Source organism: Pongo abelii, chromosome 15 (assembly GCF_028885655.2).
Source record: "Pongo abelii isolate AG06213 chromosome 15, NHGRI_mPonAbe1-v2.0_pri, whole genome shotgun sequence".
In the NCBI taxonomy this organism is placed as follows: Eukaryota; Metazoa; Chordata; class Mammalia; order Primates; family Hominidae; genus Pongo; species Pongo abelii.
Window position 1 is genome coordinate 59239149 of NC_072000.2, and position 14581 is coordinate 59253729.

Here is a 14581-nt window from a genome sequence, read left to right on the forward strand (position 1 = left end):
AATCTGCAAAGTTTAATGCCACTTGTTCATACCTGGGGCTCTCCTCTAAGCTAAATAAATTTTCTTAACCTGTCAAAAAAAAAAAAGAAATGGAGCATTGGAGAGGACAAGATGAGAAAGGAACCACCCTTTCTCAGATAAAAAATGTTTGGTTCTTTCTGCCATTCCCTATTTATCCTAGCATTATTTCAATGCCATCTAGCTCCTAACGCCTGCTATACGAACACAACAAATAGGAGTAGGGTGACTCCTGACTAAACACAAGTCATTTCTCAGTTCCCTTTCTCTTTTCTGTAGCATCCTTTGCCTTCTAAGATGCTCTATTTTCATCTTTTTCTGAAATTATTACTTTCTTCTTTAGTTGGTTCTTTCCATCCTAATGGTCCCAATCCTTCTGGGCAAACTGCAAGGATGAATTCTTTGCTCTATTCTTAGTAATGTTTCCATTGACAAAGTACTCTCATTTCATGGATTCTTTAATTATTCTGTTTTTAAATTTCTTATCAATTTATCTTGCCAACACTTATCCTACCCAAGCTCCATAAGAACTTTAGGATTTCTATGAAGCAATATAGATAATAAAGTGTTATAATACTCCACAGGTAAATGCCTTTGCCTTAAAGACAGTAGTTAGTTGTAGATAACAGGTTGTTAAAGGGCCAGGCATGGTGGCTCACACCTGTAATCCCCACACTTTGGGAGGCTGAGGCAAGAGAATTCCTTGAGCCCAGGAATTTGAGGTTACAGTGAGCACACCACTGCACTCCCGCCTGGGTGACACAGTGAGACCCTGTCTCTTGTAATTAAAAAAAAAAAAAAAAAAAAAAAGGAAAAAGACCAAAAAGAAAAGTTATTTATAGAATGGTATTTCAAAACTCTTCTGGCCAGAGTGTTTTACTCACACAGGCATTAAACCAACTATTATTCACTCTTCAAAGTACTTAAAATTACAACAGACCTTTACTTACTTGGCTTAACGTTGGCCTTTTCTGGAACAAGCTCTTGTGATGTCTCATCTAATTCAACAAGAATTCTACCTTCCAAGGTTGGAATGTTTACATCTTTCAAACCAAAGTGTCTATTTTGTTCGTATTCCTTATGTCTATTTTCCTTCTGAGACAGTGATTTCCTATGAGCAATTTTAGTTCTAATCATTTCAGTACTTATATCCTTCCTGTGTCGACTGGCAAAATGTGATGAAGACATCCTGTCAAGGAAAAGGACAAAACCCAACTTACATGAATTTTCATTATTTAAAAAATTAAGATTACAGTTCATTTCCTGTCCCACTTCAGGGCCTTCTGAAATAAAAATATAAAATGTGCAATGAAATAAATATGTAACACTGAAAAGTGGGAAGAAGATTATCAGAGAATAAGAAGCTACCTATTTGGGGGTTTTAAATAGGAACTTGCTTGACCAGTGAGGAGAAAGCCAGGAAGTGATAGTCCAGAATTAAAGAGGCTCTGGGTTTACCACAGAGAACACTGCAAAAAGAAAAGCATGAACTAAAGGTGAAAATAGGTTAAGTGAAGGACCATGTACACAATGGTTTCCTTACCCATGATGACGAATGCAGGTAGTCTAACATTTCTTCTAAAGCCAAAAGAAAACCAGAAACAAACAAAAACCCCACACCAGGTACCTATTAGTCATATAGGGATAATCAACCGGCAACCAGATACAGATAGAGTTGGATAGAGAGGCACAGGGCAAAGTATGTGGAAAGGAACAAGGAACTTCCATGCTCTCTCAGGTAGCACCACCGTTTAGGAACTTTCATGTGTTCACCTAAGAAGCTCTCCAAACACAGGTTTTTTTTTGGTTTTTATGGCAGCTTCATTACATAAGCATGAGTGATTAAATCATTGACCACTGGTGATCGAGTCAGCCTTCAGCTCCTCTCCCCTCCCCAGAGGTTGTGAGGTGGGGCTGAAAATCCCAACTCTCTAATCCTGCCTTGGTCTGTCTAGTGACCAGCCCCAATCCTGAAGCTATTTAGAGGCATCCAGCTATCAGTCAGTCATTAGCATACAAAAAGATACCACTTTGAAGACTCCAAGGATTTTAGTAGTTGTTTGCCAGAAAACAGAACAAGAAGACCAAATATATAGTTCACAATAACCCTATCAGTTTGCTCCATTATTTTCATCCATACAAGAAATCATACAGTTTAGGCCGGCACAGTGGCTTAGGCCTGTAATCCTACCACTTTGGGAGGACGAGGCAGGAGGACTGCTTGAGCCCAGGAGTTTGAGACCAGCCTGGGTAACATAACACGACCCGTCTCTATAAATTTTAGAAAAGAAAAGCCATACACACACACACACACGCACGAAATCATATAGTTTAATTGGCACATGGCTTTTTCTTGGCAAGATCTTTGAGAATTTTTTCAAGCAAAACAAAAGAGGACAATAAAGACGACGTCAGTGGATCCAACTGGGCAGAACAAAGAAAAGTGGAAAGTTTGAGGGGGTCACCTGTGTAGCTGGTATAGAGAACTACCAAGCCAAACTGGAGAAAGGATACTGATTCTCAGAAGTCTTGGCAGTTAAAAAACAAAAACAAAAAAAGGTAAGGGGGAGGCTCTGTGATAGACACGCTATGGTATACTCTTCAACAAGAATTAACTAAATCCACTAGAAAACTGCAGATAATAGAAAAATTGGCACAAGTAATGCAATAAATTGTTACATGATTCTAAGCAATCGACAAAATATAAAAAACGAGAATCTGTCTGACCTGCATGCTAATAACATTCTCCTCTAAGACCCAAGGAAAGTGACAATGGACTGTGCTTTTCATAAAGAACTGTCTTCTACTATTTATCTCCTGCAATATTAATTCGCTAAAGATTGAAGAAAAATTAAGACTTATGTATTAAATACAGATAGCACTATCCACAGCAAGAGAAAGAGCGAGCGAGGACAACATTAAAGGTATAATTATCAGAATAATCCTGAAAGGTAGTTAACTATTATCCCTCTCATACAGATGAGGTCAATTAACTGCTCACATTAGCATATCTAAAAGGTGGTGAAGCTGGGATCCCAAGCCAGGCAGCCCTGGCTCTTCAAACACACCTAAATTTTGTTTGGCTGAGTGGCGTTTCCTCCAGCTTGAAAGTCTAGAATGCGTTAATCTTGCTTGACTAAAGGTTCTCAACCGGGCGTTTTTAGTTGCCATGGGACCTGGGAAGAGCTACGGGAATTTAATGTCGGACCTAGTGAAGAACAGTTTCACCCCAAAGGCCAATTACGCCCTGGTGATGAAACACTGACTACTACAGAGGCCACGGCAAACATACGGACTCTTCTAAAGGCTCGCATTATCAGCTTCGGGAAGGGCAGGTAACACGGTCCTAAAGGAGCCTGCCTCTGACTTGCTCCCACTCTCAGCCCCCGGTCCTCAGACCCTTCTAGACCTTCAACGGAAGCGGGCCAGCGTTCTCCGTCCAGCTCTCCACCACCCACCTACGTGAGCCACCTTCTAGCGTGAAACCTCAACCAAACAAAAAGTAAAGAACACTCGGTCTGGACGACCACCGCCGACTCCGAAGCAGGAACCCTCACAACCCGAGCCTCCACGAAATTCAAACTTGCCGCACCGAGCCGCTGATTGGAAGGGCTTTAACCAACACTTCCGGGGAAGATCCCACCCCTTCCACTCAACGAGGCTTGCGATTGGTTTGCTCCGTGCGATATTTGAATTGATTGAAAGGTGAAGGGACGGTTCAAAAGATGGGCGAGAGAAGGGAAAATAGGCGGGACCGCGACGCGGGATGAGAAGGCTTGGAGCGGTGGGGGCGCTCACGTCAGGTGAAGGGTGGGAGTGGGCGGCGGAGCCCGAGGGGTGATGCTGGGTCCCTGGAAAAGCTGGGCTGCGGGAAATCTCCCCCAGAGCTCGCAGGGCTTTTTTTTTTTTTTCTTTTTTCTTTTCTTTTCTTTTTTTTTTTTTTTTGAGACAAGGTCTCTGTCCCTCAGGCTGGAGTGTAGTGGGCACCGACCACTGCTCACTGCAGCCTTGACCTGCTGGGTTCAAACCATCCTCCCACCTCAGCCTCCCGAGTAGCTGGGACTATAGGCGCGCACCACCACGCCTGGCTAACTTTAAAAAAATTCTGTAGAGACAGGGCCTCACTACGTTGACCAAGCTGGATTCAGGGCTTTTTAATGTCCTTGTTTAGTCACAGAATCCAGCAGACCTTCTTGGAATGTTTTCTTTACTAGACGTTTTAAAGAAAAGGCTTACCCCAATTATCAAATCCTTACATAGTTTAGCGTTACTTTTCAACGTCGCCAGCCCCTGTCCCCTTTTTTTTCTTTTCTAGTTCATTTTTTGTTGAGGCGAAGTTTTCGTACAGTGAAAATAATAGTTTCTTTCCCCCCAGTGGACAATTTGATGAGTTTGGTAAATGTAAACAGCTGTGTAACTACCACCCAATCAGTCCGGACGTAGAGCATTTCCATCACTCAGTAGAGTGGCCTGTTTCTTTCCTGTCCATCTCCCACCGCATCAGCAACCACTCCTCTTATTTCTAGCACTATAAAAATGAAGGTGATAGGTACTGTTTTGGGTCTGCGTGAACCAGAAGTTAGTAGTGTTTGTTATTGAGAAGCATTTCATTGAATACTTTATGCATTCACCAGTTGATGGATTTGTATTACTTTCAATTTTTGGCGATTATGAGCAAAGTTGCTATAACCATTCTCGTACAAGTCCTTGTGGGCATATTTTATTTATCTTGAGGAAATGCAGGAGTGGAATTTCTGGGTCATTCTGGGTATGTTTAACTTAAATTTTTTTTTTTTTTAGAAGCAGGGTCTCTCTGTCCCCCAGGCTAGAGAGCAGTGGCACAATCATGGCTCATTGCAGCCTTGGCCTCTTGAATAGTTGGGACTGTACGCGGGTACCGTCACCCATGTCTAACTTTGTAAGGAATTGCCAAGCAGTTTTCCAAAGTGGTTGTACCATTTTACAATTCCCACCAGCCATGTATAAGAGTTCCACTTGTTTCACATGCTTTCCAGCATGTGGGGTTGTCAGTCTCTAATGTTCACCCTTCTGGCCAGGCACTGTGGCTGGCGCTTGTAATCCCAGCACTTTGGGAGGTCAAGGCGGGGGGATCACGAGGTCAAGAGATCAAGATCACCCTGGCCAATATGGTGAAACGCCGTCTCTGCTAAAAATACAAAAATTAGCCAGGCATGGTGGTGCGCGCCTGTAGTCCCAGCTACTCAGGAGGCTGAGGCAGGAGAATCGCTTGAATCCAGGAGGTGAAGGTTGAGTGAGCTGAGATCGCGCCACTCCACTCTGGCCTGGGTGACAGAGTGAGACTCCGTCTCAAAAAGAAAAAAAAGAGGCTGAGAATGGTGGCTCATACCTGTAATTTCAGCACTTTGGGAGGCCAAGATGGGAGAATCACCTGAGGCCAGGAGTTCAAGTCCAGCACTGGCAACATAGCAAGACCCCATCTCTACCAAATAATAATAATAATAATAATAATACAATATTAGCTGGGCATGGTGGCACACATCTCTAGTCCCACTACTTGGGAGGCTGAAGTGGGAACATCACTGGAGCCCAGGAGTTTGAGGTTACAGTGAGCTATGATCGCACCACTGTACCCTAACCTGGACAAAAAAGTGGGAACCTGTCTCAAAAAAAAAAAAGCCAAAAACAAAACTATTCTGCTATTAAGAAACTCTGATGCATTCTTCAGCATGTCAATTATATTTTTTGAGCCTAGAATTTCTGCTTCTTTTAAATTATTTCAGCTTCTTTGTTAAATTTATCTGATAGAATTCTGAATTCCTTCTCTGTGTTATGTTGATTTTTCTTTGAGTTTCCTCAAAACAGCTGCTTTGAATTCTCTGCCTGAAAGTTCCTATACCTATGTTTCTCCAGGATTGGTCCCTGGTTCCTTATTTAGTTCATTTGATGAGATCATGTTTCCTGGATGGTGTTAATGCTTGTGGATGTTCATTGGTGTGTGGGCATTGAAACATTAAGTATTTATTGTAGTCTTCACAATCTGGGCTTGTTTTTGGCTGTCCTTCTTGGGAAGGCTTTCAGGGTGTTTGAAGGGACTTGTGCCCCAAGCCTAATAATGCTGTAGTTTTTTCAGACTTAGAGAGGTACCACCTTGATGGTCTTGGAAAAGATCTGGAAGAATTCTCTGAATTACAGGCAGAGACTCTTGTTCTTTTCACTTACTTGCTCCGAAATAAATGGAATCTCTCTCTCTGCTGAGCCAGCTGGAACTGAGGGTGGTGGCTCACTGTGACCACCACCACTGGGATTGTGCTGGATCAGACCTTAAGCCACCACCTATCATGGCAGTGAGTTCCCCTAGGCCCCGGGTGTTCCCAGAGCTGGGCTTTCTGGGAGCCAGGGATTGGAGTCAGAAATCTTAGCAATTTACCTGATGTTCTATTATTTTTATTATTATTTTTTTTTTTTTTGAGGTGGAGTCTCATTCTGCTGCCCAGGCTGGAGTACAATGGCACAATCTCGGCTCACTACAACCTCTGCCTCCCAGATTCAAGTGATTCTCCTGCCTCAGTCTCCTGAGTAGCTGGGATTACAGGCGTCCGCCACCACACCCGGCTAATTTTTGTATTTTTATTAGAGACAGGGTTTCACTATGTTGGCCAGGCTGGTCTTGAACTCCTGACCTCGTGATCCACCCACCTCGGCCTCCCATGGTGCTGGGATTACAGGTGTGAGCCACTGCGCCTGGCCTACCTGATGTTCTATTCTACTGTGGCTACGCTGGCATTCAAACCATAATACAAAGCCCTTTCCACTCTTCCCTTCCCTTTCCACAGGCAGAGGAGCCTCTCCTATAGCCACCATCACCACCTGTTCATGGGGTTTTCTGCCAGGGCACGGCTGATGATCACATAAAGCTCAAGCATTCTTCTGTCAGCTTGCGGTGAATGCTGCCAGGCCTAGAACTCACCCTTCAGGGCAGTGGGCTCCCCTCTGGCCCAGGGCAGATCCAGAAATGCTGTCAAGAGCCTAAGCCTGGACTCGAGGACTCCCCCAAGAACCTTCTTGGTGCTCTACCCCTCTGTGGCCGAACTGGTACCTAAGGTGCAAGACAAAGCCCCCTTTACGTTTCCCTCTGCTTTTCTCGAATAGGAGTCTTTCACTGTAGCCACCACAGCTGGGAATGTGCTGGGTCACCCCTTAAGCCAGCATATCTCAGAGCCCAAGGCCCACAGCATACTCCCTGGTATTGCTACTATTCAGGGCCCAAGGACTGATGAATCCTGCCAGGACTGAGTCCTTCCTTTCAAGGCAGTAGGTTCCCTTTTGGCCCAAGGTGTGTCTAGAAATGTTGTCTAGGAGCTAGGGCCTGGGAGGGGAGCCTCATCATCCTGCTCAATGTCCTATCGTACTGTGGCTGAGCTGGTATCCCAGATGCAAGACAAAGTCCTCTTTACTCTTCACTCTCCTCTACTTAAGCAGAAGGAAAGAGTCACTTTTGTTGTAGAGAGCTGCACTGCCTGGGGTTTGGGGAGGTATGGCACAAGCTGTGCCAGCTGGTGTCACTCTAGGTCACTTACCACGCTAGTTCACTGGCTGTAAAGCAAGCCTAGCATTAGGAGTTGCCTAGGACTTGTGGTCCTTGTGTTCAGACTGCCTTTCAGGTTTACCTAGGACCCCAGAGCACTTCAGCCTGCTGTGGTGTGCCTTGCTGAGAAGCTCAAGTTCCGATTGCTAGACTATTGCCCTCTGGCTACGGATGGTGCAAATGCTCCCTCCATGCGTGGGTGCTGGCTGAACCCAGCACAGCTTTAACTCTGCTGTGACAAGGCAGCACTGAATATAATGTGAAGTCCATCAGTCACTGCGCTCTCCCTCCCCAAAGTGCACAGATTCTCTCTCCACACCACATGACCACTGGTGGAGGATGGGGGAGGGATGGTGTCAGCAATTCAAACTATTTCTCTTGACTTCCTCAATGCCTCTTTTGGAAATATGAAGTCAAAACCAGGTACCATGATTGTTCACCTGATTTTTGGTTCTGTGTGCAGATAGTCATTAAAATTTGATGTTCCAGTAAGAGGTGAATGGTGTAGGCTTCTATTTCGCCATCTTGCTTCCTTTCCCCTCATTACTTATTTATTTAATCATATGCCTATATCAGGATGGATTCTTAGAATATTTATTTTATACTTTGGGTTATATTCCCATACTACTTTATTTTATTGCTCAAATTGTTCCAGCTATAGCCATTGGCAGCTCTTTCAGTTTGTTCCTCTATCACTTTGACATATTCCCATCATTGTACAGTTTTTTTTGTTTCTGTTTATTTGCTTTAGCACTTCCTTACTCTTTGATACCACAAGATGCTCATAACTCGTCTTATAAGTTTTCCTGCCACAGTACTAAAATCAGCATTTTTCCAAGTAGCATTAATTTGTATTTATTTACTTACTTGTGTTTTTTAAATCAGTTAGAGAACCTATGAAACTTAGATAAGTGGTTAAATCATTTAAATCATTCTGTGGAGCTTAATTCAACATGCATTGAGCCCTACTACATACCAAGTGCTGTATTTAAGCACAATTGAAGAAGATACAGTTCCTGCCCTCAAATAGTTCTAATGGTGAAGTTGAAAGCAATTTTTTTGTTTCAAGTCCAGAGGAGCCATGATAACCCCATTCACTGTTAATCAACTGTTACCTGAGCAATCGCTTGATCAGCCAACGGCAACTGCTTATTGAATGCCTAATATTAATGACAAACATAAAATTAGTGACATTTTAATGAACACTGATAACCTCTGAACGATGTACAATTTTCAGTCTTTCAAATCTTAGCAGTCTTTTATATTGTATACTAAACATTTTAAAAATGAGTACAGTTTCACTAGGATGCCAGCAAATTGTATCCTCCATAAAAATCCCCAAATAATTATTCCCAGAAAAGGATTCTGCTGCTATCTGGAATGATGGCAGTATTCACGAGTCATTTATTTATTTATTTATATTTTATTTATTTATTGTTTGAGTCTTGCTCTGCTGCCCAGGCTGGAGTGTAGTGGCGTGATCTTGGCTCACTGCAACCTCTGCCTCCTGGGTTCAAGTGATTCTCCTGCCTCAGCCTCCAGAGTAGCTGGGACCACAGGTGCACACCACCAAGCCTGGCAAGTAACTTGCCTTAAAGTAACCTACTCAAGATCACACAAGGAAAGCGGACAAATAAAAAATATTTAATTAATTATTTGATCCAGAGAGTATAATTTTATCATTTATATTTTCTTCTTCTTATGGTTACATATTTTCCTAGTTTTTCCATATGCACCTAATATGTTTTGCAATTATAAAATTTTTAACAACAAAACATCCAAGTTTTATGATCAGTAATATTGCTCAATAAAATAGGAGTAAATGGAGTGCTGGGTGCCAGCATATTTCGTTTCTTTTTTTGTTTTGTTTTGTTTTTTGTTTTGTTTTTTCTTTTTTTGAGACGGGGTCTTACTTTGTCGCCTAGGCTGGAGTGCAGTGGCGCGATCTTGACTCACTGCAAGCTCCGCCTCCCGGGAGTGAGCCATTCTCCTGCCTCAGCCTCCAGAGTAGCTGGGACTACAGGTGCCCGCCACCACACCTGGCTAATTTTTTGTATTTTTAGTAGAGACGGGGTTTCACCGTGTTAGCCAGGATGGTCTTGATCTCCTGACCTCGTAATCCACCTGCCTCAGCCTTCCAAAGTGCCGGGATTACAGGCATGGGCCACCGTGCCCATGCCAGCATATTTCAATACGAGCATACGGTTCTTTACTGTTGAACATGCAAAGAGCATTTGTATTGACTATTTGATGACATTTTCTTGCAGCTTTGAATAGGGAAATGAAGTGACTTAGGAGGCACATTGATAAAGTTAGAATGTTCCTTTTTGAGTGTGAAAATCCTTGGGCTTGCATTTTTTTTCTCTTCATGGGAATACATGCTATATAAAAAAAGTAACTTTACACAAAAGTTCTACAGAATGAATCTAATATACACATATTAATCCAATCATAATCTAACAAAACAGTGCATTGCAGAGTCAGCAGTACTGCTATAGTAGCTGGTTTTTAACTCCAACTCTCACTTTAAACAGTGGCCCTAGCTACATCTTGGTGTCTTGACTACTTGGCTCCTAATTTGAATCCACATCTCTCTGAGGAGAGATAACTCTTCAGTGTTTATTTATGCTCTTTTAGAACAACAAGCTCCCTTTTAAAATGATTATGTCACTTTGCTTCTCTTTGATTTTTTTATTCTTTAAAAAAAATTTTTTTTTTTGAGACAGAGTCTTGCTCTGTTGCCCACGTTGGGAGTGCAGTGGTGCAATCCTGGCTCACTGAAACTTCTGTCTCCTAGGCTCAAGCAATCCTCCCACCTCAGCCTCCCAAGTAGCTGGGACTATAGGCATGCACTACCATGCTCAGCTGATTTTTTTAAAACTTTTTTGTGGAGATGAGGTCCTACTACATTGCCTAGGCTGGTCTCAAACTCTTGGGCTCAAGCAATCCTCCTGCCTTGGCCTCCCAAAGTGCTGGGGTTACAGGTGTGAGCCACTGTGCCTGGCCAGATTTCTTTTATTCTATAGATTAAAAATTCTCTCACAATACTGAAGCAAGTATCAGTGTACACCTTGGAAAACATACTGATTTAAATTATTTACCCATTGATTCATAGTTAGTTAATGGCAGAACTGAATCATGAATATGGGTACACTTTTCCCTTTATTAGATCATCATTGGGCACAAACATGTTTTGTCTCTGGAACTGGGCACAGAACCCTATTTTAAAGTATTGATGCAGGCAGGAGCATTGTCTGTAGTCTGCCAAAGTTCTTTACTGTTAACTTGAGGAACCTTGTTATTTTTGTATCAAGAAACTTGTAATGTATCTTACTTGTCATAGCATCTGGTTTCAGGGAAGAGCTCTGAAAAACTCTATAATTCCTTTCTGCCATTATGTATGTACTTGGAAGTCATAGAAGATTATATCCTTGTTTCACAATGATGATACAATCCCTTGACAGGGGTGTGGACAGGGCTGGACAGCAGCCCTGAGCTTCAAGCTGAAAAGAAAAAATGAAATATAATAAAATTGAGAGTTCATGTAATGTGGCAGAGAATTTATGGATACAAAAAAGGTAAGGTAGGAGAAAGAGAACTAAAGATAGTATGGACCTGCAAAGTCTGGTTTTTAGACATCGAAGGCAGTTGATGAGAAAACTTGTTCTCTAAAATCACAGACCTGAGCCATCCAACATGGTTGCCACCAGCCACATAGCTATTGAGCACCTGAAGTGTGCCTAGAGTGACTGAGGAACTGAATTTTACATTTTACTTTCAGTACAGTTGACCTTGAACAACACAAAGATGAGGTGCGCTTCAGGCAGTAGAAAATTCGAGTATAACTCGTGACTTCCCTAAAACTTAACTACTAATAGCCTACCGTTGACCAGAAGCCTTACTGATAAACAGTGAATTGACACATATTTCCTATGTTTTATTTGTTTACTTACTTATTTATTTTAGAGACAGAGTCTCGCTCCATAGCCCAGGCTGCAATGCAGTGATGTGATCATAGCTTGCTGCAGCCTCAATCTCCTGGGCTCAACCAATCATGCTGCCTTAGCCTCCCCTGTTACAGGTATTTGCTATATTCTTGCAGTTAAGTAAGCTAGAGAAAGAAAATGTTATTAAGAAAATATATTTACTATTCATTAAGTGGAAGTAGATCATCATAAAGATCTTCATCCTTTTCATCTTCACATTGAGTAGGCTGGAGAGGAAGGTTTGGTCTTGCTGTCCAGAGGTGCCAAAGCAGAAGACAATCCATGTATAAGGGGATGGGGCAGTTCAAACCCATGTTATTTGAGGGTCAGCTATCATTTAAATTTAAATATAAAACTGGTATGTGTTTTAAATTCAGTTATTGGAAAACTCTTGAATATGTTGGAACAACTAGAGTATGTAAATCTACATTTCCAACTGTAAATTCACTTTTTCAACTACAAATTTTCTAAATACAAAGCAAGTATTTCCAATGAAAATCTAAAGCCCAAATTGATATCTGCTATACTGGATTTACTTTTTTTCTTTTTCTTTCTTTCTTTTTTTAGAGACAAGGTCATACTATGTTGCCCAGACTGGTCTTGAACTCCTAGCCTTGATCCTCCTGCTTCACCTTCCCAAAGTGCTGGGATTACAAGCATGAGCCACTGTGCCCAGCTGTATACTGGATATCTGAGACTTGGTACCAAAAAAAAAAATAAAGAAAGTAATTTAATATTTTCATATTGATTTCATGTTGAATATTGTGAATATATTGAGTTAAAATGTATTACTAAAATTAATTTCACCTGTTTCTATTTACTTTTTAATGTGGCTATTAGAAACATTTAAATTACGTGGATGGTTCACATTACATTTCTATTGGAAAACATCATAATTTATGAGAAACTTTGCTGTTTGAAATTATATCAATGAGAATGAAATATCTCACTCCTACTTGAAAGATCTGAGCCATATGGGTCACTTTGACATAGGAGAGTTGCCTCAATTTCCAACCCAGAGCTTCAGATAAAAGGTTTTTAAACTGTAGTTTCCAAGGAAACAGCATGTTAGCATGTTCCCAACAGAACCTTAAAAAAAAATGTTTCTAATGAGAGGAGGCCAAGACCATGTAAACAATGTTTCTTCTTGGGCATACAGCCCCTCTCCTTTTGAGTGATTACTGCTCTTTTACCAGTGACATCCCCAGTTCTGCTTTGTTCTTGTCAGCTCCAGAACAAAGATTATTGAGAACTCTCAATTGCTAAACTGCCCCTGCTTCATGACAGCACCATTCCAGAGCTGATCCCTACTTCTCCCGGTCCCTCATCAGAATCATTCGGCACAAGCCCAAACCCCATGATAAGCCTCTCCCAAGTCTCTCTTGCCCAGAAACCCCAGGACAGCAAATAAACCAAATGTTAACTACAAGTGTGTTCCTGGTGGTCTTCATCTGATGGGTTCTATCTATAAACATACTGAAATGGAGTAAAATTGGTACTTGTCTTAAAATCTTGAAGTTGGAGCCAAAAGTATAACCGAGTACCCCCATTTGCTAAGAGATACAAAATGAGTTATTTTTTAATTATTTTTTTCTGTTTCCTTCTTTTCCCCTGTGCTCCACTTCCTACATAGCTCTTTATCATGTAATTATAATTTTTTACCTCCCCTGCACCAGATGCTCCCTACAGGGCAAGGTCATCTATGTCCTTAGAAGCTTCAGAGCAGAACTCCCACCAGGAGATTCCCTCAAGAGACAACAGTCAATCTACAATCCAAAGTACGCCTACTATGAAACTCTCTCCCACCTGGAGAGTTTCAGCCATTTTACAACCTAGTTCTGCCCACAAAAAGCACCAGCTCCACTGCCCATAGCAGTGGAGGCACCAAATCAAGTTATGCAGGGTCCCATGTGCATTTTCCTCTCTGCATGCCATTCATGCCAAGTCCCCCTTTAAAAGTGCCTGCTTCTGGCCGGGGGCAGTGGCTCACGCCTGTAATCACAGCACTTTGGGAGGCCAAAGCAGGCGGATCACCTGAGGTCAGGTGAGACCAGCCTGACTAATATGGTGAAACCCCATCTCTACTAAAAATACAATAATTAGCTGGGCGTGGTGGTGGGCGCCTATAGTCCCAGCTACTCGGGAGGCGGAGATAGAAGAACTGCTTGAACCCGGGCAGCGGAGGGTGCAGTGAGCCGAGATCGTGCCATTGCACTCCAGCCTGGGCGACAAAAGAGAGACTCCATCTCAAAAAAAAAAAAAAAAAGAAGAAAAAAAAAGTGCCTGCTTTCTGCTCCAAAAGCAAAGTGGTACCCTTAAAAGCAAGAGCCTGTACTTCTTCCACTAAGCTAGCTTTGGAACAAAGGTCACTTTATAACAGGCCTCACTCTTAATTGGACTCTGCAAGTGGTGAGTGACTGAGTCTGTCTTTTGGTTACAAAAGGAGCAAAAGGAATCATTCATTCATTCAAGAAATACTGATAACATAAAGGTTGAGAGTGGAGTTTTAGTTTGTCCACCCTGAGCTATAGTCGTGGAGCTGCTCAAATCTTGTTCTCAAACTTCATCTGTAAGGTGCAGATCATATCAACATCTACTTTATCAGATTGTTGTGAAAATTAGTGTGGAGAGGGTGCGGGCTTGGGCCCCACAGACTGGTTCAAATACCAATCTTGCCATGTTTTAATCTATGTGGCCTTGGGCAGGTGACTTAATCTTTCCTGAGCTTTGGTTTCCTCATCTGGAAAATAAAGATTTTCAACAACAACAATAACAATGTCCTTGAATTGTTACCAATAGAAACTCTACGTTGTTTTGTGAGTTAACAGGAGAGTAGAAAGAAAAAAAAAAAGAAAGAAAGAAAGAAAAAGAAAAGAAACTTATGCATTTTTAATTAAAATGTTGGAAAATAAAGAGCAAGAAGTATTGCTGCCAACAATTAGTAAGAATGGCCGGGCATGGTGGTGCATCCCTGTAATCCTAGCACTTTGGGAGGCCAAGGCAGGAGGAT

General features: G+C 42.0%; 1 protein-coding gene and 1 long non-coding RNA gene across 4 annotated transcripts in view; one reads left to right on the forward strand and one right to left on the reverse strand.

The window, feature by feature from the left end:
• Positions 1–3712, reverse strand: part of DLGAP5 (DLG associated protein 5) — a 44674-nt gene extending 40962 nt beyond the window's left edge. For all 3 annotated transcript variants that reach the window (XM_054530113.2, XM_002824765.5, XM_054530112.2), the window contains exons 1-2: positions 3481–3712; positions 969–1207 (exon numbers count right to left, since the gene is read on the reverse strand). In XM_054530113.2, coding sequence (XP_054386088.2) covers positions 969–1206 — 238 coding nt within the window. In that variant the 5' untranslated portion in view covers position 1207; positions 3481–3712. The remainder of the gene's footprint in view (positions 1–968; positions 1208–3480) is intronic.
• LOC129049768 (uncharacterized) lies at positions 3707–12339 on the forward strand. The gene is made up of 3 exons (XR_008513074.2): positions 3707–3821; positions 11552–11666; positions 12139–12339. It is a non-coding gene; the product is annotated as an uncharacterized LOC129049768 (long non-coding RNA).
• The last annotated feature ends 2242 nt before the right edge of the window (positions 12340–14581 follow it).